General features: G+C 41.8%; 1 protein-coding gene across 5 annotated transcripts in view; it reads left to right on the forward strand.

Annotated features, from left to right (window-relative positions):
- col5a1 (procollagen, type V, alpha 1) overlaps positions 1 to 22,905 on the forward strand; it is a 102,063-nt gene that overhangs the window by 31,870 nt on the left and 47,288 nt on the right. For 4 of the 5 annotated variants that reach the window (XM_034709436.1, XM_034709435.1, XM_034709437.1 and 1 more), the window contains exons 4-12: positions 544 to 706; positions 14,673 to 14,804; positions 16,974 to 17,075; positions 17,167 to 17,586; positions 18,468 to 19,040; positions 19,134 to 19,190; positions 21,813 to 21,854; positions 22,420 to 22,482; positions 22,598 to 22,672. In XM_034709436.1, the coding sequence (XP_034565327.1) occupies positions 544 to 706; positions 14,673 to 14,804; positions 16,974 to 17,075; positions 17,167 to 17,586; positions 18,468 to 19,040; positions 19,134 to 19,190; positions 21,813 to 21,854; positions 22,420 to 22,482; positions 22,598 to 22,672 (1,627 nt within the window). Of the gene's footprint in view, positions 1 to 182; positions 235 to 543; positions 707 to 14,672; positions 14,805 to 16,973; positions 17,076 to 17,166; positions 17,587 to 18,467; positions 19,041 to 19,133; positions 19,191 to 21,812; positions 21,855 to 22,419; positions 22,483 to 22,597; positions 22,673 to 22,905 lie in introns of those variants that run through there. The other variant, XM_034709439.1, reaches the window with a different exon arrangement.

The following is a 22,905-nucleotide window of genomic DNA, read 5'->3' on the forward strand; positions in this document are numbered from 1 at the left end:
AGTTACGTACGCAACAAAACCAAGGTATGCTGCGTAACTTTAAAACAAGGCAACCTTCTGAAAGAAGTCATGGTTACAAAGATATCTTCACACGGATACAAACATCTGGTCCCATGTCGGAAAAAGTTATGGTTTGACCCATTTATCTCCCAAGAAGGAAAACCAAAGCAGACTTTCGTGAACATCCAGTTACATTACGCAACTGGCTTTAACAGCCATCCAAACAATAAGCCAGTGAGTGTCATTTTTTTATGTGTTGCTCCACTAACCAAATCTGCCAAATTTGACGTGTTGGGAATAAAAACAAGCTGGTATTTCATTGTCTAAAATGTGGGCCTTTGGCTAACCAGCACTGTGTGGAATCAAGTTTATGTCACCAAGAGAAGAGTCAAGTGTGATTCTGTTTCCCCCTCTGACAACAGACTGGGATGAATTTGAATTTGAACAAGAGGCCAAACACAAAAGAGGCTCTAAATGGTGTGCAAGTGGGAGGATTGTAATCTGGTAAGTGTGTGAATTAACTGCACCTCCTTTGTTTTTCAGATGGCATCGAGTGGCCATCAGTGTGCACAAGCAGACCATCACCCTCATTCTGGACTGTAAAAAAAAGACCACCCAGAAGCTGCTCCGAAGCCCCAACCCCATCATCGATACCAAGGGAATTATAGTGTTTGGAACTAGAATACTTGATGAAGAAGTCTTCGAGGTAGGAATTATACTCTTACTTTTCCCTCTATAATTTATTACATTTTTGGACATTTTGTACAATTTTAAGTTTCAGTGTGTGCCCAGTTGTTCTTTTCTAACTGTGAGATTCATTGGCTGACATTTAATGAGTGAATTGAGGTTTGATATGGATGCAGTCACTCTTTAAATGCTATTTTCAATGCATTATGAAACAAGCCAAATTGAGTCTGTTTTCAAATTCTCTGGTGGAATAGATATAGGCCAGATCCTCTATTCTGACTACAGTGTTGGCACACACGGCTGTGGTTCAAATGGTCATCCCCAATCCCCACTCTGAGCCTCACTGCATCGACTGGGGATAGCGGTAGCCACCACATCTTCCATCCACAACATCTAATCCCCAAACACTGCCACCCAAGCGTACACATGCACACAATCACAAATCAAATTAAACATCACGTGCCATGTATTGCCAAATCTGCCACATAAAAAACAAAATGTCCTGGAATCCTCTTCCAGCTCTCCAACTGTGCTGCATTTGTTTCCTGTTTGAGTCTGCATCTGCTTTTTGCTATTCTGAAGTTTTGCCTCATTGTGACTACTATAGCTTCATCCTGAAAGATAGATTTCTCTTTGTGGTTTCATGTCTGGATTCTCTTTCTGCAACATTTTTGTTTATAGAGATTATTTTTAACAAGCACTGACAGGTCCTCATCGTTAGAGTGAGGGCTTTACTTTTCCTTTCCGCTCTTTCTATGTGTATGAAAGCTTTGTGGCTGGAGATGAAAGACCGATGTTAATCTAGCTAATGACAGGAAAACATTTGTGGGTTATTTTACTACCTGGAGATACCTGATGTGCATCACAACATAGGACACTTTTTGTTTCCCCCACTACATCACTGTGAAGAATCAGAATTAGATTGGTCGGTGCCTAAAATGGGCTTTTGTGTGGATATTTGTGCCTCCTAAACATGACCCTTTGGAGGGACACACACACACACACACACACACACCACACAGAGAGGCACAAGGCACAAGGAATAGTGTTGTCTTTGTCCCGTCAGAGTTGTGCTTGTTTAAAGGGGGATTAGTCTGTGAGGCTGAGGCCCTCAATAATAATTAGTAACAGAGGCTGACTGATGTGACTGATGCTGAGCCAGGTGACCTTTAACCTCACTGCTGCCCGACGGGAACACACAAAAAGACTGAAATATGACATCACCGACCCTAAAGTCGGCCTGCTGAGCTGCTGGAGAGATATATGATGGGGTTTGAAAATAAAACTTCATGTTTTGCCCTTATTACAAACCATTAAAGCTGCACCACCAAAGCCAGATTGCTTCATTGCAAGGAGGACATACAGCATGATTGGTACTGTGTCTGTATTTATTAAGGACAGTTTTATATCACATGGATTTTTCCTGTCTACTCAGTCCTATAAATGTAGATGTGTCTGCCCTGTTTTGTAGGTGACCATGGAAAACCCTTTATTTGATCAGTGATTTTTGGCAGGTTAGGCCTCATATCCATGATGTCACTTAAAAACCAAATCACAGATATGTATGATTCAGATTCTGTAAGTTAACGTGTTGAAATTCTGTTTATGGAGACAAACATGACCCAGAGTGTTTCTATCAGCAATATAACTCATGTTATTTTGATACAGAGTCGAGACAGGAAAATTCTAAATCTTAACCAGCTATCATAACCACAGAAACAGACCCCTTCTTATCGTGGGAACCGGCAGATATTTAGCGAGAGATGTGTAAAGCCCTCCTGCTGTGTGTCTGCCAGTTGGGAGACAGGACAGGCTCCAGTGAGTGTAGAAAATGGAAAATATGCCACATAGTTTCCAAATTGTGCTCAGGCGCTGCTGCTCTCTTTTCCCACCGGTACTCCCGTTCCCCCCCTCTGAAGGTAGGAACTGATGCTGTGTTGACTTTTGCCAGAGTCAGTTACCAGCGAGAGGTGTTGAGCATAAAAACACACAAAAAAAAATGTTTTTGATGTCACTGACAGGCCAATTAAATCAGTTGACTCTGGAGCCTGCAGTTTCTCTTCAGAAGAACAGCATGTGAACGTGGAAGTCAGGAAAAAGAAGAAAGAGAAAAGGCACTTTGAGTTTTGTCTTTGGAGGAAGCTGCTTTTGACAGCTTTTCTCAGGTTTCTCTCGTAAGAAAGAGTACTGAAGAAGAGATAATCAAACAGGAGAAGAGTTGAAACAAATCAAACAAGCACCAAAATGTCATACTTCTATAGAAGACTATTAGGGCCTTGCAGTTTTTTTATATTTTGTACATGAAGATGAAAACATGTTGTGAAAATAGTGCAGAAAAAATCAGAGTAGAAAGCTTTTTTAACACCTTTAACTTCTACTATTCTCCAGATTTTGGCTTTGTCCTGAAATTGCAAAATAAATGCTAAGTTTTGTCTTTTAAATCTGTTTTGTCTGTTTAAATCAAAGCCTTAGAAAGTACAGAAGGTGTTTCTTCTGTTGGTTTGTTCTTTCCAATGACTGAATAAATACTGAAAGGTTAAGTACATAATGAAATGCAATTTAGAGTAACTCTCTTCCCCCCTTACGTCTGGCCTCAATAGTCTTCCATACTTTTAATGCTACGTACATACTGAGTCACAGTCCCTTGGCCTGTAAACTTCTTCAGTGGAACTTTTTTCTGTATATGCAGCAGACAGGAGTCATGTGGTACGGACTGTATGCTGAGGTGGTTTGTGGTTTGGTTTCTAGCATGGTTATTGTGGTCTCAAAGAGAGTCTTTGCCCTCTAAAGCTGCCAAAGTGACTTTTTTTTCCTCAGTAGTTTGAATAAGGGCGCTATACTGTGTGCCGGTAAAGACTGTGAAGGTAATTAAGGTGATAGTTATGCGAGGGAGGACAGGTACTTTACCTGGTAATCAATGCTCATTTGTTGCAATTGAAACAGTTATTACAGCATCAGAATGACTATAATGTTCGTGTCAGAATCAGTCATTAAAGTCATTAAGTCTAGTGAAGTGAAGTTCATGACTTTTCATTCTTGATCTTCAAAGCATGCATGAGTTTCCAGGTTTAATCTCTGTCGCAGTGGAGAAAGGGGCCTGCGTGACGGTCCATCTGCGGAACACATCCTCTGACTTCCGTGTCCACTGCTGTATCCCACCCAGAGAGTGTGCCAAGAATAACTAGAGATAATTTAATGTCCATCCCTTGGTTCTAAGAAGCGTTCAGTGAAACAAATGGCTGTGGTGGGTCTCAGGGAACATGGACAGGACAGGCAGACAGCTTGGATTCCCTTAGAGGTAATCCACAGGGGAGTTCAGGTGGAGCTGTGCAGACACTGCACTTCTTGTTTGGCCTCCATTGTTGCAGCAAAACCAGACTGAATGCAACCTTGTCCAGTTTGAGTGTGGCTCATCATAAAGTGTAGTTTCTGGAAGAGATGTTCCCATACAAGAGTAACACGGCCATATTTGGCGTTTAAGAAATGGTAGATAACAGCTAATGTTAGTATTCAACAATCTTCTTGCCAACACTAAATTTGATAGTTAACATAACATTAGCTTGGAAGCAGAATTTGCAAAAAAGAAAACATACCTTTCCAATTGTGGTTATTAATTCTATTCTAAGTTATAATATCAGTCTTGCTAATATTACAGCTAACATTACACCAGCTTGGGAAAAAAATGTGTTCTCATGTTACAGAGTCCAGAAATGTACACCTTTCCAGTTGTATTGTTTCTCACTATCAACAGTAACATTAGCTTTCAGCCTCTGTCTAGCTAACTCAAAGAACAAACATCTAACGTTAGCATTCAGCACTAAGTTTGCTAGCTACCATTACTATTGCTTGCAAAACAACGTTAATCTTATGTTGTTATTTAGAAGTGTAGACCATTCCAATATCATTGTGCAACACCATTAACAGTAACATTAGCTTTGAGACACTTTATAGCTAATTCTAAAACTGGAAGATAAAGCCAAATGTTAACATTCAACAACTTTACAGTAAACATTACATTTGATAGCTAACATTAAATCAGCTTGGAAGCAGAATTCATACCTCTCCAATTGTACTTATTAACATTATCAAAAGTAGTATTAGTTGTCATGAAGGTTGCAATCACTTTCTTGTAAATTCTTATGTAAGGCAGTTAGTAGCTGAATGCTAATGTTAGCTATTGTCCAACTGAAGCCAATGAGTTATCAAATATGTAGCCTTAACTTTCTAGCTGACTTGAATATGATGTATTAGACAGCTGGATGCTAATGTTAGCTGTAGCCACTAAATATTTTTTAATAACTTTCTAGCTCACTTTAATATGAGGTATTAGACATTAGACATTAGACATTAAGTATTAGAATCTAATGTTAGCTGTTTTCTGACTGTAGCATAAAAGTTATCAAATATGTAGCCTTAACTTTCTATCTGACTTTAATATGAGGTATTAGACAGCTGGATGCTAATGTTAGCTATTGTCCAACTGAAGCCAATGAGTTATCAAATATGTAGCCTTTACTTTCTAGCTAACTTTGATATAAAGTATAAAACAGCTGGGAGCTAATGTTAGCTGTAGCCACAAGTTAAATATTTTGTTATAACTTTCAAGCTGACTTTTAACAGAAGGTACAGCTGGATGCTAATGTTAGCTGTTGTCTGAGTGTAGCCGACAAGTTATCAAATATGTTCATTGATAATTTTCTTTTGTGATATTTTTTACAACTTGCTGATCGAACATGACCGATTAACAGTGTAGAAGTATAACAGCACAGGGTTAAAAGCCTTCCTGGTGAAACATGAGTATTTTTGAAAAGGCTCACAGATGAGTATTGTGCCTTTACTTAGCTTCATCCCTCATTTGAGGTAATATCAGAGGTCTTTCCAATACTGACATTGGTATCGCAACAACTTGAGTTTTTGTCTATAACATAGATGTATCTTGGCATGTTAAAAGTAAAAAGAGCAGAGTAGACTGTGGAGAGTTGTCTGGTGCTGTGAGAACAAGATGTTGAAGATTGAGAGCGTGTGGAGGAGCGGAGAAGCTGGAGCCGTTGGTTTATGGTTGCGGAGCCAAAACTTTGGGTCATACTCTGGAAAGAATGAGGAGCTCTCTCCCCTCTGATGTCAGTCTTGGAACAGCATCCACACCACATGACATCATCCAGAGGTTTCCTTGGTAGCCGCTGATAGGCCAGTGGTCTGGACGAGGGGAGGGGAGGGGTTTGCATGTGTGTGGGTGAGCGGTGATAAGTTGGATAGGATAGGTAAAGAAAGTGTGATGTGCTTGAGGAGAAGAGGTTAAGAGAAGGTGAATAAAAGCTCAGGGATGGAATGAGTGTGGGAGTCGGGATGATAAGAGGAGCAGTGTCTGGATGAAGTGAGTTGTGGGGCCCTCAAGTTTTAACTGGTGCCAGGAAAAAGTAGTAAAAACGTGCAACACATGAGCTTGATGCTCGTTAAGAGCTTTAATGTTGTGATGGCACAATGAGATTTACAGATCCTGTTTTCTCATCTCTAGCTCATGTGTTTTCCTAATGTTCATTCAGCACCCATAAATTTATAGTTTCTGTGTTTCAGTAATCTAAGGTAAAGATGTGTTCATGGAGGGAAGTACTCCTGATTTATAGCTGTTAAACGCTGTTTACGAGATGTGTATTGACTAGAGTTTAGCAATCCAATACAACAGAACAGCAATCTCTATAATATAATTTGAAACTCTGACACATATATATATATATATATATATATATATATATATATATATATATATATATATATATATATATATATACACACACAATATGAAATGATAAGATACAATACAATACGATATGTTACGAAACCATACCATACCATACCATACCATACCATACCATACCACACCATACCACACCATGCCACACCATACCACACCATACTACACCATACCATAACATACCACACCATACCACACCATACCACACCATGCCACACCATACCATACCATACCATACCATACCATACCATACCATACCATACCATACGACACCATACCATACCACACCATACCATACCACACCACACCACACCACACCATACCATACCATACCATACCATACCATACCATACCACACCATACCACACCATACCATACCATACCATACCACACCACACCATACCACACCATACCACACCATACCATACCATACCATACCATACCATACCACACCATACCACACCATACCATACCATACCATACCACACCATACCATACCATACCATACCATACCATACCATACAATATGATACAATACGATATGATACGATGCAATGCATATCCTTGAAGGTGGGTTCAAGCTCAGTATTTAGCAACGTTATCTGCAAGGCAATTAATTCTAAGTTTAGGAAACAGCAGGCCAATTCTTTGTTTGGACACTTTTAATTGGAATTTTTAAGTTTAAAGAATTAACACAGTGTCAAAAGGAGTACTGGTATTTTCTTACAGCACTGTTTTGCACTGCAGAAGAGTTTCCAAATGAGCTGAACATTTTCCAAAAATCAGATCTGGTTTAAGCCCATTCTGGCTCAGTGGCTGATGGAGAAGTGATATTGGTTTTACAAACTTTCCCAGGTTTTCCCTTCGGTCTGTAAACACTCAGAAGCTCTGGTTTCTTTGCTGTCTTTAGGTGAAAGTGCAACACGTATTATAGCAGCACTCATTTCATTTTTAACATAAATAAGGGGCCAAAAAGATAAAAAAATGTAGAATAAATTGAAAATGGATGGATAATAGCCTCTCTTGTGAAACCTTTTTGTGCATATTTTGAGATTTGATACCCTTCTTGGGTTGTTGTGGGGTAGAAATGCATCTGTTTCAATAAAGCAACTGCATTTGGGTGCTACACATTGCTGAGGATCCAACAAGATGGATTACTTTAAATTTATTCAGCAGTGTTATTGCAAATTAGTCATTAAAGCACTTACAGCCACTCAAACACTGTCCATTTACATACAGCAAGAATGAGGTCAAGTTTGGGAAAAACCAAAGTAAGGCACCAAGAATGCATCTCAGTCATCACACATTCAGATGCCAGTTGGGTTAATGGGTCTATTGTAGCCCTGTTAGAGGTGTTTCTGTCGGTTGACCTACTCTCAAACTTACATTAGCATTCATTTGGAGTGCAGGCGGCAAAATGATCATAAAGTTTAATCAACACCTCTTTAAACAGCAATTACAGGACTGTTATGATGCAGCAGGAAAGATTGCATTGGTTTTTTTTTTACCTCACTGTGCCTAATAAGCTTGCTTGTGAGCTCACTGTGTTGCAAAATCAAGAGCGAATGTGTGTTGTTTTTTTTGGTGGGACTGCAGTTTTTCCCACAGATAAAGGCGAGTCTGTGGGGACGGGATGCATTTGAGATTAATTTGAGAGGCATTCTGACTCAATGTGTGAACTGCAATCTGTCCCAGCTGGATACAGTAATCCATCTTGGTACATCCATTTTGGGAGCATTAGTCATCCTCATGAAGGATTATTACAGATTTTCAAGAGGAGAACTTTGCCTTTGACTTAACTGTGATAATGTAAGTGTACTGTTTGTTTTGAATGGGATATTGTAGTCTTATAGAGCCAGTGTTGAACCTTCAAACTAAACAGGATAGGCTTAAATCCTAATTCTGTACATATGTGTGCATCGCTGTGAATACACTTTATCTTGTCTAACATAGATGTCATGCTTGACTGTCAAAGCATACTACCTCTATACATTGAAGCCGAGGACTTGAATCACTCTAGGGAAGATGGAGTTTCCAACATGGATAATTAAGAGAATTTCCTTAACCCATGTCAGATGTTAGTCTTTCGCCCCCTTACTCCTTCTGTTATTCCTTAACTGTGTCAGCACGCCCTGAAGTGTGCCCTCAGCACATTTTGTGTAATGTCAAATTCACAAAATGGCCAAGCCAAACACTCAGACTCTACGTCTGTGAGACATGGGGAGACGCTCCGGTTTCCACCACCCCTAAATGAACGGGAAATGGGAATAAGGCTGCCAGGAGTCCTCAGAGACGCTGAGTTAAATCTCATACAGTAGGGGGGGTGTGTGATGGGGGATGGGTAGCAGAGGGCTGGAGATGATGGGGAGCCAGAGATGAGATCCAAAAACGGGACAAAGAAGTCGAGGTGAGGCAAGGTGCTGTGCAGAGGATAAGTAGTGTGGCAGACAGGCCTGTTGCTCTTGGCAGCTGTTCTGAGCGATGGGATTTAGCTGCAGTCTGGAGGGGAAAGCGTATGTGGGTTAAAATGTAGTCTAAGTCTGGCCAAAGTGAAGTTGAATGTGTCTGTCGGTGTTCCTTAACATGTTAACGGCATGTGTATACTGTGCAAACAGCACGTATCTCCTTCGTTTTTATGCCCATGTGTGTTTTTGTGTGTGTCCGTGCTGATTTACGGCCCCTGTGTGGCCAGCTGACCTCCGCAATGTGTTGTTTGGTTTTCGTGGTCAGGTTGGAGGTTGCCCAGGCTCTGAGGCTGCGAGTGTGTCAGTGTGGGCTGGCAGTGGGACCAAGGCCTGGCTCCGAGCTCAGGGGTGACTGTGTAAATATGTTGTGAAAGTAGCTCTCCCCCTTTAGAGAGCTCGGACCTCCCAGAGTCTTATCCTGCTCTGAGGGGGCCCTCCTACCCAATTTTTCCTGTGCTGATATATGACAAGAAAAGTGATGAGAAACTGGAGTTTTTCTCCTTTAAGCTGCTCCCGTAAGCTTTCTGTGGGGCGTTGAATGCAAACAGAGTCCTTATCAGGTGTCCCAGTGGACTTAAAGTAAAAGCAGGAGTTGGCGTCTGCTGTTTATTTCATGCTTTGGTGCTCTAAGCCAAGAAAGTGCAAATTTCATGGGACGCTGAGCCCGACCCCCCTAAACTGACATCACCCTAAGACCTCTCTCTCTCTCAGAATAACCCTTTGTCGGCTTCTGTTGCCCGTACTTAAAGTATGAGTGTGTGCTAAAGAGAACACATATGCATGCATATATGTTGTAGCCACTTGTGTAGCAATAATCCCCCCCTCACATTTGTTAAACATCTGCAGAGTTGTGACGCTTCGAAAAGGCTCAGATATTACTTCCCTTCCCATGCATGAAATCTTTTTATTCAGAAGGGGGAACACAATGAACTCAGTCCACCCTACATGATTGTGGGTCAGGTTCAGATGGAGACAATGTTTGGCTCCATGCTCACTGGAGCACTCTCCTGCCCCCACCTGGACACAAACAGAACATCTAGCAGGGCTAAGTGTGTTTGTGTGTGTGGGGGGGGGGATTAACAGGGTGAGGTCCAGGAGTGAAAGCCAGAAAGTAGATTTCACAGAAAAACAAACACAGAAAGAACTGAAGGATCTCAGTGATTTTCAGTGCTATTGATAAGTCTACATGCAGGCTGCAGCCCTGTAGACACCCATGGATTAATGTGTGCATGCAATAGTTTCCCCAAAATAAAGTATGTGAAGTGTGCACGACTGTTTCGTGCAGCCACAGGCAACAGCTTTTCCTCTCCTCCACCAGCCACCGGAGTTCGACATGAGGCGAGCGTTGGCCAGCAGAAGAGTCGTATTTCAGCCGGAGCGAGGGAGATGCTGACAGCAGCAGCCCTGTTATTGTCTGAAAATTCTCCCTTAAGCACCACTCTGATGTGCCACATGATGCTCCAGAGTGAGAAATGTCACCGTCCCCTCTTGAATAGGAAAGATGATTGCATGTCTTTATGGTTCCCTGTGGCAATTGGGTGTGATTGTATAATTTCAGGAGGGTTTTTTTTCCCAGTGGTGTGCTGTCTTTGGGTGTGGGATTGTGCTTTATGTTAATCATTTTGTATAAGGCACAGTTTGGGTTTATATCTTTCCACACTTGGTTCTGAGGTGAAGAAGAAGCTTTAATTTCCTGTTCTTTTTAAGCCCTTGGTTAACCAATCAGCTTCATTAAATCCCGAATCCCTGACTCTGCACACGCTGTAGTTTAAGTGCCATTCCACGCCATCATCATATGAAGAAGAAGCCTCTTAACACATTCATGGGATAGATATCTCATGCTTTAGTGTGCTGCTGGACCGAGTTAACCATCCAGCGCCAGAATCCTAAATGAGAAATCTGGCATTAGCATACAGCTGGAGTACAGTATAGGAATATTTAGTGCTTCCTTACATCTGTAGCAGAGGCTTATATAACACCAGAGTTTGGCACCAGAGTTTGTCAAATGTGTGAGTTGAAAAAGAGCAGCTCTGGCTCTAAGAAAGGAAATCAGAACCAGCTTTAGTGGTTGTCACGGTGGATCAAGACTTCGACAATAGCTTCTCTGTGTAGGTGTGCGGTATTTCATGGCAAGGCGTGTGCTGTATGTTTATATGTGTGTGGATGGAGGATGAAAAGGAAATGAGCTAGCACTTTTGATGTGATGTAGGATAGAGGAGACAGGACTTCTTGCTTAGAGTTAAGTCTTTTATTTATAGAGTTCAAAAATCTAAAGAGTCCACGTCAGTAAGTTTTATACTAAAGGAAAGTAAAACAGACTGTGACAAAGTTTTTTTAATGTCAAATGTAGCTCTGAAGAAGCTTTGTCAAGTCTCAGGAATGACTTCTGATGATGTCATCAGATGAAGCTAACAGCTACAGTGTGCCCACCAAGCGGCAACCTCCAGTCTAAAAATATAAAGCCAATGCGGAAGTGTTAAAAACTGCAGTTCATTGAGGATCCGCTTGAGGCTGGCTCCAGAAGTACCGGAAACCACATACACACCAATACAAAAAAGACGATCTTTACAGCAGAAATAAACATTTCCAATATGGCTGCCGCTGACGATTAGCCTCAGAACAGTTTTGCATTAAGAGAGGCACAGCTGACTTGATTGACAGGCGGGAACACTGTAGCTGTTGGCTAGGAGGCTAAAATCCTGCCTCTTTACATCACACTTGCTCGCCAGCAGTTAGGTTCAGTTCAGCATATCCAATATGGCTGCCGCCGCCGACTGGTCTCAAAACAGTGCTTCAGAAACAGATGGGTGACGTCACGGATACAACGTCCATTATTTATACAGTCCATGGTGCCCACCTGTATGTCGTATTAGACATACCCCTCATTGTGCAAAACTTGTTACCTTGATATCTTCAGAACTAACAAGTTAACAAAATATAACCCACCTTACAGTGTGTGAGAATAGAGAAATAAGGTATTCAGATCAAAATAGTTTTCTTGCATCAGGCTGTAAACAACATGCTATAAAGATTGGCTTTGTAGAATGGGAGTGAATGCAGCTTCTGGTGCTTCTGGAGCCAGCCTCAAGTGGTCACTTGTGGAACTGCATCTTCTGACACTTCCGTAGTGGCTTAATTTCTCAAGATTTGATGTAGCCGTTTGCTCAAAATCTCTTGTGCTATAGCTAGGTAGCTAACTAGCTATCCACTGTCCCACATGGGGCCATGACGCTAGTTGTATTCTCAAACTTTGTGACCCTGGAAGATCCCCTCTCTTTGCAAAATCTTAATTATGCGACTTACGGAAAGTAGAGATTGAGATCGTAAACGCATTGTTAAAAAGTTCTCTGAGGTTATAACTAAATTGAGTCATATGATAATTTCTCATAGACTTAGAATTAGTTCATACTATGATGTGTCCCCCTGCTGGCCAATTGAAAAAGTGCAGTTTAAGGCACTTCCACATTGACACGCCTAGCTTGTCTGACCTGAGAGGTACTTCCTATGTATGGTTTATGGTGTTGAGTTTACTCAATTTCAATTTTTCATTCAGTTAAATGTTGAAGGATGTTATGGTTTACCAAGCAAAGAAATCTTTGTAAAATTACGCTTACAGTTGTGTTTTGGGAAATGTAGTATCAAGTGTTTTTCTAGAGCTGTCTGGACTACAATATTCTGTGTCATTGTTTTTGACTTCTTTTCTTAATTCACATCTACACTACCATTTTGTCCTCTTTACAGAAGAGTGTTTGTTTCGAACTCCCCTATCCATCTGCTGTTGGTTTTATTTGAAGCTGTGTTCCTGGCGTCCATTTTTATAGACGAGAACTTTGAACACAAAATAAAACTTCAGACTGCTAGAACTATTTGTGCTTAAAAGTCCAGCTCAACTCCGCTCAGTTCCACATTCTCTCTCCAGCTTCTTCTTCTTCTCATCCCTTTTTCCCCTCTCACATGCCTTTGGCTATAGACTTAGCACAATCAGATGCAGCCATCAGCTTTTTTCCATCCTTAAACAGACCCTTCTGAGAGCACACTTTTTCTTTCCAGGCATGCACACGACTCTTTCTTTCTCTGTGTACATGCCACACATCATTAAACACATGCTGCCACGCTGCTGTCAGTCGCTGCAAGGATGTTCTCATTAGCTCTTAGGTGTATGATTAATCATCTCATCTTAGCACAATTAGGATCACACCACTCGTGGCTTTCGGGATCCACCCTGACATTCCTCTCGGCTGCTCTGGGAGATGGAGAGAAAGAGAGTGGTGGGAAAAAAGAGAAGGAATAACTGGAGAGTGGCATGTGAATAGAGAAAGCAGTTGCAACGCTCCAGACGTCAGGGCTGTTTTGTTGTGCAGCGGGCTTATTCCTTATTGAACGTGACCTCATTTCAAACATTGAATTCCCATCATCCTCTTTCGCAGCAGCTGCGACAGGCGGTCTTGCCAGGAGGAGAGAGAGACTGTCAAACTGATAGCAAGTTAGGGCTCAGAGGTAGCCATTTAAAAGTTTCCTGGGAGATCTGTAATGGCTATTCCAGGCTTTCTGCCTTGGAGGAAGTTTTGGGATTTGTTTTCCTGCATCCCCCACAAACCCTGCTGATAACATAAGCCAGGACTGGAGCTTGTGGGGTGTTTTGCAAGGGTTATTAAAGGATCCGAGAAGGGGAGTTCTGTGTGGTGTGTTGGAGTGTAGAGCTATCAATGGTTAGACCGCAAACACAATCCGTTCCTGTTTGTCAGTAAAGAGAGTAATCCATGGAGGATTGAAGCTTGGAAGACGTGTTGACGGGGTCTCAGATTTTTTGGCAATTGCACATAATTAAAAACACTTTTTTCGGTTTCTTCACATAGTTGTGTCGCTTCATGATTCTCATACCCCCTGAAAATATATTTGTTTCGACTTGATTGCCATTGTGTTTGATTGATGTGGGATGACATCATTGCATTTGGATGAACATGTTTGGATAGATACAACACAGCCTTTTCAGTGCCATATGCATGCTGTTCAGAAACATGTGGCAAACACACACACACACCCTGCTCCCTGTGTAGCCTGGGGATCCTTCAGAGCCGTTTCCTCCTCACTCTTGTTCTCTCCTGCTCTGTTCAGCCTCCTCTGTTGTGTCTCTTCCTTTAGTTCTCTCTTTCTCTCTGCCTTTGTTCCATCCTCTGTCAAGTGGACTAAGTTTAGGTAAACACTCCTTTGTGTCAAACAGCTCAGGTCAGCTATCTGTAAGTGCAGGTCTGCTCATGTTTTGGAAGTTGATCCATTCGTTTTTACAGAATCAGCCCAAAGGCAGAATCACTCCCAACTCATGCAGATCTGGGGCAGGGTTTACAGTTTGTAGGCTGTTCCAAAAAATTAATCAGTGTGTGGATGTGTGTGTTTTGTCACTAGCCGCAGTTAAATGAAGTCAGTTCTTCCATGTTCTCTTGTTTGCAGTAAGTTTTTTTCGTCTCTTGTTTGCGGCGCTGATTTAAAATGACACTTTTGGACCATGGACAGAGTTCTTCATCATTTAGTCATCCTTAGCTTCCCCCTGGCTTGACCTACTTTCACCACTGCCTGCTCCGCATGTGCTAATGCTTCACACAGCTGTTCTCCTGTATCTCTTATTTGTTTATATTCTGTCATTTTTTCCCCATCAGGTCACAGAGTGTGAGAAGCACAGCCATCTCCGTCTCTGTTTGTTTGTTTGTTGATTTACATGAATGACTTGTGTCCAGTGGGTCTCATGACTTCCTGTTTCTTGTGCTTTGCAGGGAGACATCCAGCAGCTAATGATTGTAGCAGACCATCGGGCTGCCTATGACTACTGTGAGCACTATAGCCCGGATTGTGAAGTGCCATCGCCTGACCAGCCTCAGAACCAGGACCCCAACACAGATGATTATGTGAGTCACAGACCTTGAGTTTTCATCATATACCTTCATTCCTGAGACTTAAAACCACTGCCATCCAAATCCACTTGATCTTTTGCAGTCACGTTATTGGCTGTTTTGAGTGGATGAGCGTAGATGGTATTTATCAGTTTATCAGATAATAATAATAATAACTTTATTTTTATAGCACCTTTAAAAACAAATGTTTGTTTGTGCAATGCAAAACAAAATGCAACGCAAGAGGTTAAAAGGAATACACATCAATTAAACAGAATAAAGTGGTGTGACAATAGACCAGTAAATCGTTGTTGAGAGGTTTTTCAAGGATAAATAAATAAGATAAATAAATACAAATAGATAAATAAAAATGGATAAGTAAATACAATCATTACAAGGACAATAAAAGAGGATAAATTAGATTTTTAAAATATATTAAATATTAAAATAATAAATGAAAAATAAATTAAATCAAATTAAAACAATAAATAATCAAATACAATTTAAAACAATTAATTAGTTGGATAAAAATTAAAATTAATAATAAAATTGAGGTAAAAGCAGCTAGAGAGATAAAGTCACATTAAAGCAAGTCTGTAAAAATGGGTTTTAAGAAGACATTTAAAAGATGCCACTGACTCTGCGAGCCTTATCTCCTCAGGGAGGTCATTCCAAAGTCGAAGGGGTGAGCCTCATATTATTAAAGAACTAGCTAACACTACAGAACCATAGTGTAGCATCACATTCCTAGCTTTAAGAACAAATACGGGCATCTCTGAATGTGTTAGCTACATGCTGCCTATAGCAAAGATAGCTAAACTTTAATTGGCGCACTTATCTGCTGAGTCATTGAGGGGTTAGCTTCAAAATTTTAAAGAACTAGTTTACATTTCAGAGCCATGTTTCACATTGCTTGATAGCTCCTGAACAAAAAATAGGGGTGCCTTTGTATGTGTTAGCTAAATGCTAATTATTTTAATGGTCGCAAATAATTTTGTAGCATAGTTCCGTATTTTTGTTGAAAGGTTTTCAGCGTTGTAGAAATGACGGTATGCTCTGTAATAATGCAGCGCTAGCTAACGCTACTGACAGGGACCTTGGGAGATAAGATAGCATGAGTGTGCTAGCTGTTAACCATGATGTAGACAGAAAAGCTATTTTTAATTCACCTTTAAGTGACCAACTTAAAAACAATAATTCAGATAGTAAGGCTTTCGACTCCACTTCTGATCCTGACTGACAAACAGAGATATAAAACTGCAGTATGCTCTTGCATGGCTGCCATATATGCAGTCAGGTAGATGTTAATCTAAACATTGATGATGACACAGTCTTGAAATGAGTTGTGTTCTTGTTAACAGTGTAAGACCATTCATTTTCATTCAGTTTGGGTGGATGCTTGATAATTGAATAACTTAGATATCACATTTGCATTTTAAGCCAAATTTCCTGAGGCTTTAAATGCAGCCCTTCCAAGTCCAGGCCGTCACATTTCCTGTTACTAGAGGCAAGATGATTATTTTTTTTATCATGGCTGACCCTCTTCAAGGAAGTGCACTTCCCTTAATCCATAATTGTCTCTAAAACTCAAATCAGATCTTTGGATCCTGTGCTGAAAAGAGCCTCTTGGCTTATGCAAGAGAGCCGCACTCTTGCCAGAGGAAAGTGCTGAGTGGGGAGGAACGGAGTTATCAGTTAGTTAATAATGTTCAGGAATGATGTGGTGCCTGCCTAAGCCTGCATCTATGCACCATGCTTGCTTTCCACTCTGAATACCAATCAATGTGTGCATGTTAAGTGTAAAGGAGTGTCAGAGGAGTGTTAAAAGATAGACGGGAAGCTCTTCCTCTTGACCTTTCCCTCTCCCTGGGGCTTGTCAGTATGCCTGCAAGGTTTACAATAACTTGACCTGCCTTTTTTTTTTCTCTTTTCCAAAGATGAATTCATTAAGAAAGCAAAGGAAAAGCAATTTATCTTTCAGTTGTAACAAGTTGTAACAGGGAGATGCAGCATGAGGTTTCCCCCAAGTGGAAGGCATTCCTGTGTTGATTCTGATCGATGGCCAGTTTGTTGCACATTTATCAGCACGCCCCAGCAGCAACAGAGCAGTGGATCATATTTGGATTTTAATCATTAATAATTTTCTTTCCTGCTGACTGTCTGTGTTTTGTTCCTGTCTTTTAGAGCAACCGGGAGGACAGCTACTATTATGAATACCCTTACTATGAGGATGGTGATGGCAGATCTTATGATGCTGGTACAGAGACAACCACAAAAGTAGTCAAGGTAGTGGAGCACAAAATTCACTTTTCATGCATATACAACTGTTTAGTTCCATATGCACTAAAGAAAAAGCACTTTTCTCCCCGCCTCTCAGGAGACAGATGGAGACAGCGTGGTGTCCGCAGTCGAGGAGGTTTTGAGCAGTGGCAAAGTGACATCCGTCTCCACCGGCTCATCATCCGGCTCATCCAGCAGCTCATCATCCAGCTCTTCAGGCACCGCAGCAGGTGGAGGAGACGCCTACGGAGAGGAGACCGGCACCTACGATGGCTATGATGGCTACGATGGCTACGAGGGCTACTACGAAGGAGCCACGGCCTCGCCCGACGGGGACACCTCCAGACGAGTCACCATCACCAGCACCGGCACAGGCACCGGCATCAACATCGGCACCGGAGGAGAGCTGGATCTGGGAACAGGGGGGAAGATCGAGTTGGGTGTAGGAGCTGGAATTGACAGGGTCATCACCAGTGGAGGAGGATCTACAATAACCATCAATAGCAATAAGACATCAGTAGGTTGACGTTGATTACATGGACATCTCCACTTACTAGGTGTCATTACTGACCTCTGAGGGTCTTATAGATGCATTGATTAACTGCTAAATAACATTTAAACGCTACTCCTTCGGTTAAACTTTTCAGAACCTTGCTGTCAGAACCTCTAATCCACCAATCCACACGGGGGCAGCAAAGCCATTAGAGATGATTTTGGAAAATGCCAAAGTGTAGAATAAATGCTTTTACTGAAATATCCATAAGGGCAAGTTTTGGAATAAGAAAAATAACCCCAAAAAGCTGATAATGGCTGTTTCTTTAATCCTAAAGTTTTCACAGTTTGGGGTTTTGGACATGGACTGCATACAAGACATGGATTGTAGTCACCATGATGTCCCTACATTGGTTTTTAATTTGGCAAGGCATGGACGAAATTGACTTGAGCAAAAACTAAACATAACTTTATTGCTTTTAATATCAGGAAACAAAGAACAAGACCTTATTCAGGTCACAGATGTAGCAATTTGGCAATCGCAGGATAGCCACGCCCCAAATCATACCCTGCTTTGTCCTATGTTTTGCTCAAAATGTGACAATGATTTACAAAATTAATATTCTGCTTCATTGGAGGAGACTTGAAAATGGGGATTAAGACGGTTTATTCTGTAGGAAAATGTTTGCAGCCAATGGAGTTGCCCCCTAGTGGCCATGAGCATAAATGCAGGTTCAAGGCACAACTGAGTAATGATCAAATCCCCGACTCGTGTCCACTTCTTTAAACAGTTTGTTTTATTCAAGTCTCCCCTCAATATTTTAGGATTGGCTCTCCCCTCCTAGCTATCTCATGGAGTATCACCAAATATAATTTGAATTCATAAAGGTGTCTGTCTTTTTATAGGTCGATGGCTACGATTCATACGATGGATACGATTATGGCGTAGACATTGGCGGAGGTGGCGGTGGAAGCAGCAGCAGCAGCAGCACAATCAACCTTGGTGGAGGTGGCGGCGGCGGAAGCAGCAGCAGCAGCAGCACAATCAACCTTGGTGGAGGTGGAGGAGGCAGCAGCAGCACAATCACCCTTGGTGGAGGTGGAGGAGGCAGCAGCAGCAGCAGTACCATCCAGTTTGGGGCTGGAGGAGGCAGCAGCAGCAGCAGTTCTACCATCAACCTCGGTGGCGGAGGCGGTTCTGTGTCCGTTGGAGGTGGTTCCGTCTCAGCAGGAGGATCTTCTTCAGCCGGAGGTGGATCTGCAAGTGCTGGCACCGGAGCAGGCGGGTCCATTGCCACAGGAACAGGTCTGGGAGTGGAAGGTGAGGGCGACTACACCGATCTGGATTTGTTCAAGGAGGATTCCATCACCGACGACTACACCGACGGGGACATCTACGGTGACGCATATGGTGATATAGATTATGGCGTCAAAGGGGACAGCGTTCTTCCTGCCCAGACCGATGAGTACTACGGACAGGTGATGAACAATGGAGGGGAACATTCAAGAATGGAGAGATTGTAAAGAGGAGTGGGGTCTGATTGTATTCGTTTTTGTGTGATTGGTGTTTAGGTCGACGGCGCTCGCGGCGAGAAGGGACAGAAGGGAGAGCCTGCTGTTATTGAGCCTGTGAGTACCACTATTTGAACAACATACAAGTGCAACAGATGTAGGCTGCATGTGGAGGGAGTGATCCACATCTAAACACAATCCAGCCCTTGCTCCTGAATGAAAATCCCAGATCCAAACACACTCCTCAAGGTCTTTAAGAATTTCCTCACGTGACGCTGAGCAAGGCCTCACTCCTGGCTGGTCATCAGGACTACAGAATAAACATTTGGAGAACAGCCATGCCGGGATGGTCAATAATCTGTAAACACAGTGTGGGTAGAGTGTAAACACGGGAAGAATGAAGAGAGGGGGGTAAAAGTAGAACAAAAGGGAGCAAGAAATACTTTTCTTACTCTCTCTGCCAAAAACGTAATCTTTTTATACACACACACACACACACAGGTGGAAAAGATCCAAATCTAATTCAGACAGTCTTAATACAATGTGGAAATTAGAACAACACGTCAGTCTATGACTACAAAGCTAAAGCAGACACACAGTGACTTTATATCTCTGATTCAGCTACAGCTGCTTCACTTCAAACAAGATGTCACTGAGCTCTCCTCAGTATACAAGCCTCCATAACTGAGTGTCTCCATGTTTATATGTGAGAGCTAAAAATGAGTGTGTCCACCTCCTAGGAGATCTATGCGTCTCCTGTGTGTGTGTGTGTGTGTGTGCATGTTTCAAGGACCAGTTTGAGTCTCCACCCAGTGTCTGTTGTAAACATGCAAAACCCAGACAGACACAAATACATGAACACTCTGCCCCTTTCCCAACTTCCCACTAAAACCTGTGGACAGTCACAGATCATTAACAGACTTTTTTTTTAAGGAAACACTCAATGGGTACAGCTCTGGGATGAATGAGAAAAAGAGCTGAGATCACTTTTTAAAAAAAATAAGCTTGAATAAAGTGAGGGTTTCAGTCCTCGTAACAAAGCAGGAAACCAAAATGTCACCACAAGAGCAAACAAACAAAGCAATATCTCTGCAGCCGCAGAGCTGCAACAATGCCTCTGTGAGAACACTGTGAACTGAGCTCTTTTTGTCTGTGCAGTAAATGTTAGAAATACAGTTGTAAAATACATACGCTGTGTATAAAACACAAAGCTCCAAACAGGATTACAAAGACGGGTGTCCATTTTTGGCACAAGAGACCAGAAGCTGAAGTAGAAACATGAATTAAGCTAAGAAATAAACCATCCTGACATGTTTTCAAAGTCTAGAATTAAAAACAAATAACTCTTAAAATCTTCAGAGTTAAATCACCATGCAAATATGTTGTTGTCTATGTGTCAGAACCAGGGGCGGATCCAGACTCTTTTGATGGGTGGCCCAACTGGGGCACTGACTTCTGCAGGGGTGACCTGAACAGGATTAGCATTTATTCACCCTTTCTAGCTCAATTAATGAGTTGTATTTCACCAGTAGCATTACAATTTCATAAAGTTTTATATTCCTGTGTATACTTTTAACTTTCAAATGTAACACAGGGGCGCTGATGGCCAAACGGTCTAAGCGCCCCACATACAGAGGCGACAGTCCTCGTAGCAGGGGTCGCCGGTTCAATTCCCGGCCATGACCATTTCCTGCATGTCTTCCGCAGCTCTCTACTCCCCACATTTCCTGTCTCTCTTCAGCTGTCCTATCAAATAAAGGCAAAAAGCCCCAAAAACATACAACTTCAAAAGTAACACAATAGAGCCAGAACATGTACATCTTTTTGCTTACTTCTTTAAAAGAGGATGCGTTTCCAATGTAACAATTCAAAGAAACAGAGACAGAGCAGGTGCCCCGTGTACAGAGGCTATAGTCTTCATCCCAATGGTCTTAGGATCGAGTCCCAGCTCTCAAGCATTTTTCTCAAGCTTTCCCAGCAAATAGAGGCAAAAAATTGTTTTTAAAAGTACCAACAAAATAAAATATTCCACATTGAAATGACAAAAATAGTTTATTTTGTCCTCTCAAAAGGCAAATAACCAACCAGAGCTAGGATTTTGGGGTAGCACCAGGGGAGGCCAATCAGATTTTGAATTGGGGCCTGGGCCACCCCTGACTGTCCCTCTAGATCCGCCCCTGAATGCAGTGAAAATAAAGCCATTTCAGACTTCTCACTTTTCAGACAACCTGATTGGCTGCTGGATGTTTTTAAATGTGCAAACTTTGAGGGTCAAAGAAAGAATTCCTGTTCTCAGTTGCTCAACCTCAGACCCTTTGCTATTACCTAACGTCCATTACTTTAAATGCACAAAAGCATAGACCCATGCACTCAGTGGATCTACTCTACATGCATGATTAGATATGGTCAAGGTCTGCCACTATGAACACATTAATGATCCTTTTAGTTTGATTAGTGCTTCCTTTAGTTTACTCAGGTAAGAGGGAGCACCTCAGGGTGTCTCTTTGTGCTCCCTTTGAATTCACTCTCCCTGAAATGACAGGCAGGAATGCACATTAAGTAACAGATGGAGAGTTGATAGGGATTTTCGTTGGGGCATGCACACGTACTTATTGTGATCAAATCTTTATATTGATGGGCACAGAATACTTATAAGTGCATCAGATTGTTGCATATGCATGATGAAGTCATGAGGTATTTTTTGTGGTATTTAATGATGTCTGTGGTTGTGTGTTTCAGGGAATGCTGGTGGAGGGTCCGCCTGGGCCTGAGGGGCCAACAGTAAGTCAATCTGTCTAAGATTCTGTTTCCTTTTTTGATCCCTATTTGTTTGTTTTGTGTCCTCATGATGAGTTGCATCATTCTTTGCGAAACAATGAGGTGATAAAATTTGATATCATTTGCACTTGTAGTCCCTTTTGTCTTTGTACTCTGGATAAAAAAGGAAAAGACGCCTCCCTGCCTGTGTCCTCATGCAAAGGGAGTGTCCAAAAACAGTCCCCCTGAAGAGATATGGACTCGCCCAGATGTTGGGGAACTTAATTATTTATCTAGGACGATTTTTCAGACACAGTTGCTCTTGACACCCTGCAGATGGAGTCCCGCAGAGGCGAGCCATTCAAGCGTTGAGCTATAGACAAATAAAGAGCCCCTCACACAAAGGATTTACAACTCAACAAGCTGTCCCATATTGCCTCATGCATTCCTTTCTCCCATGTGTGACCACTTTGCGAGATAAAGGCGAGAACTTAAACAGAGCAAACACGACTGCTTCTCCAAACTGCATTATGTATGAATGTATGTATCTATGATGAGTGTAAAATGAGATGTTTTCTGCTCCAAATAGGGTCTCCCAGGACCCCCGGGTTCTTCTGGCCCACCAGGCAGTGCTGGAGATGTAGGAGAGAGGGTGAGTGCGAATACATTACACCATATATGATTCTCAAAGCTGGAAAAAACACTGAAAATAAGCACATTTCTGCCAGTGTGCATGCACTCATATGTGTGGTGATTTTTGTCTTAAGGGTCCTCCGGGTCGTAGTGGTCTTCCTGGTGCTGATGGTCTGCCAGGACCCCCTGGAACTGTCCTGATGCTGCCTGTAAGTTAAATACAGTAGTTTAAAGAAAACAAGGTTGATTTATATATGAAAGAACACCCTGAGCTTTGAGCCTCATCGTGAGACCTGACACCACATAGATGAAACAATAGCGTCTATTTTTGAACATTTTTCTTTTAATCAGACCTATTGGTGTGACATGAGTATTGTCTATAGCAAAAATTTGATATTCTACTCATTCAAAAACATTTTTTTTAATTAATCATTTTTTATTT

The sequence above is a fragment of the Notolabrus celidotus genome, chromosome 19 (assembly GCF_009762535.1).
Source record: "Notolabrus celidotus isolate fNotCel1 chromosome 19, fNotCel1.pri, whole genome shotgun sequence".
NCBI lineage: Eukaryota > Metazoa > Chordata > Actinopteri > Labriformes > Labridae > Notolabrus > Notolabrus celidotus.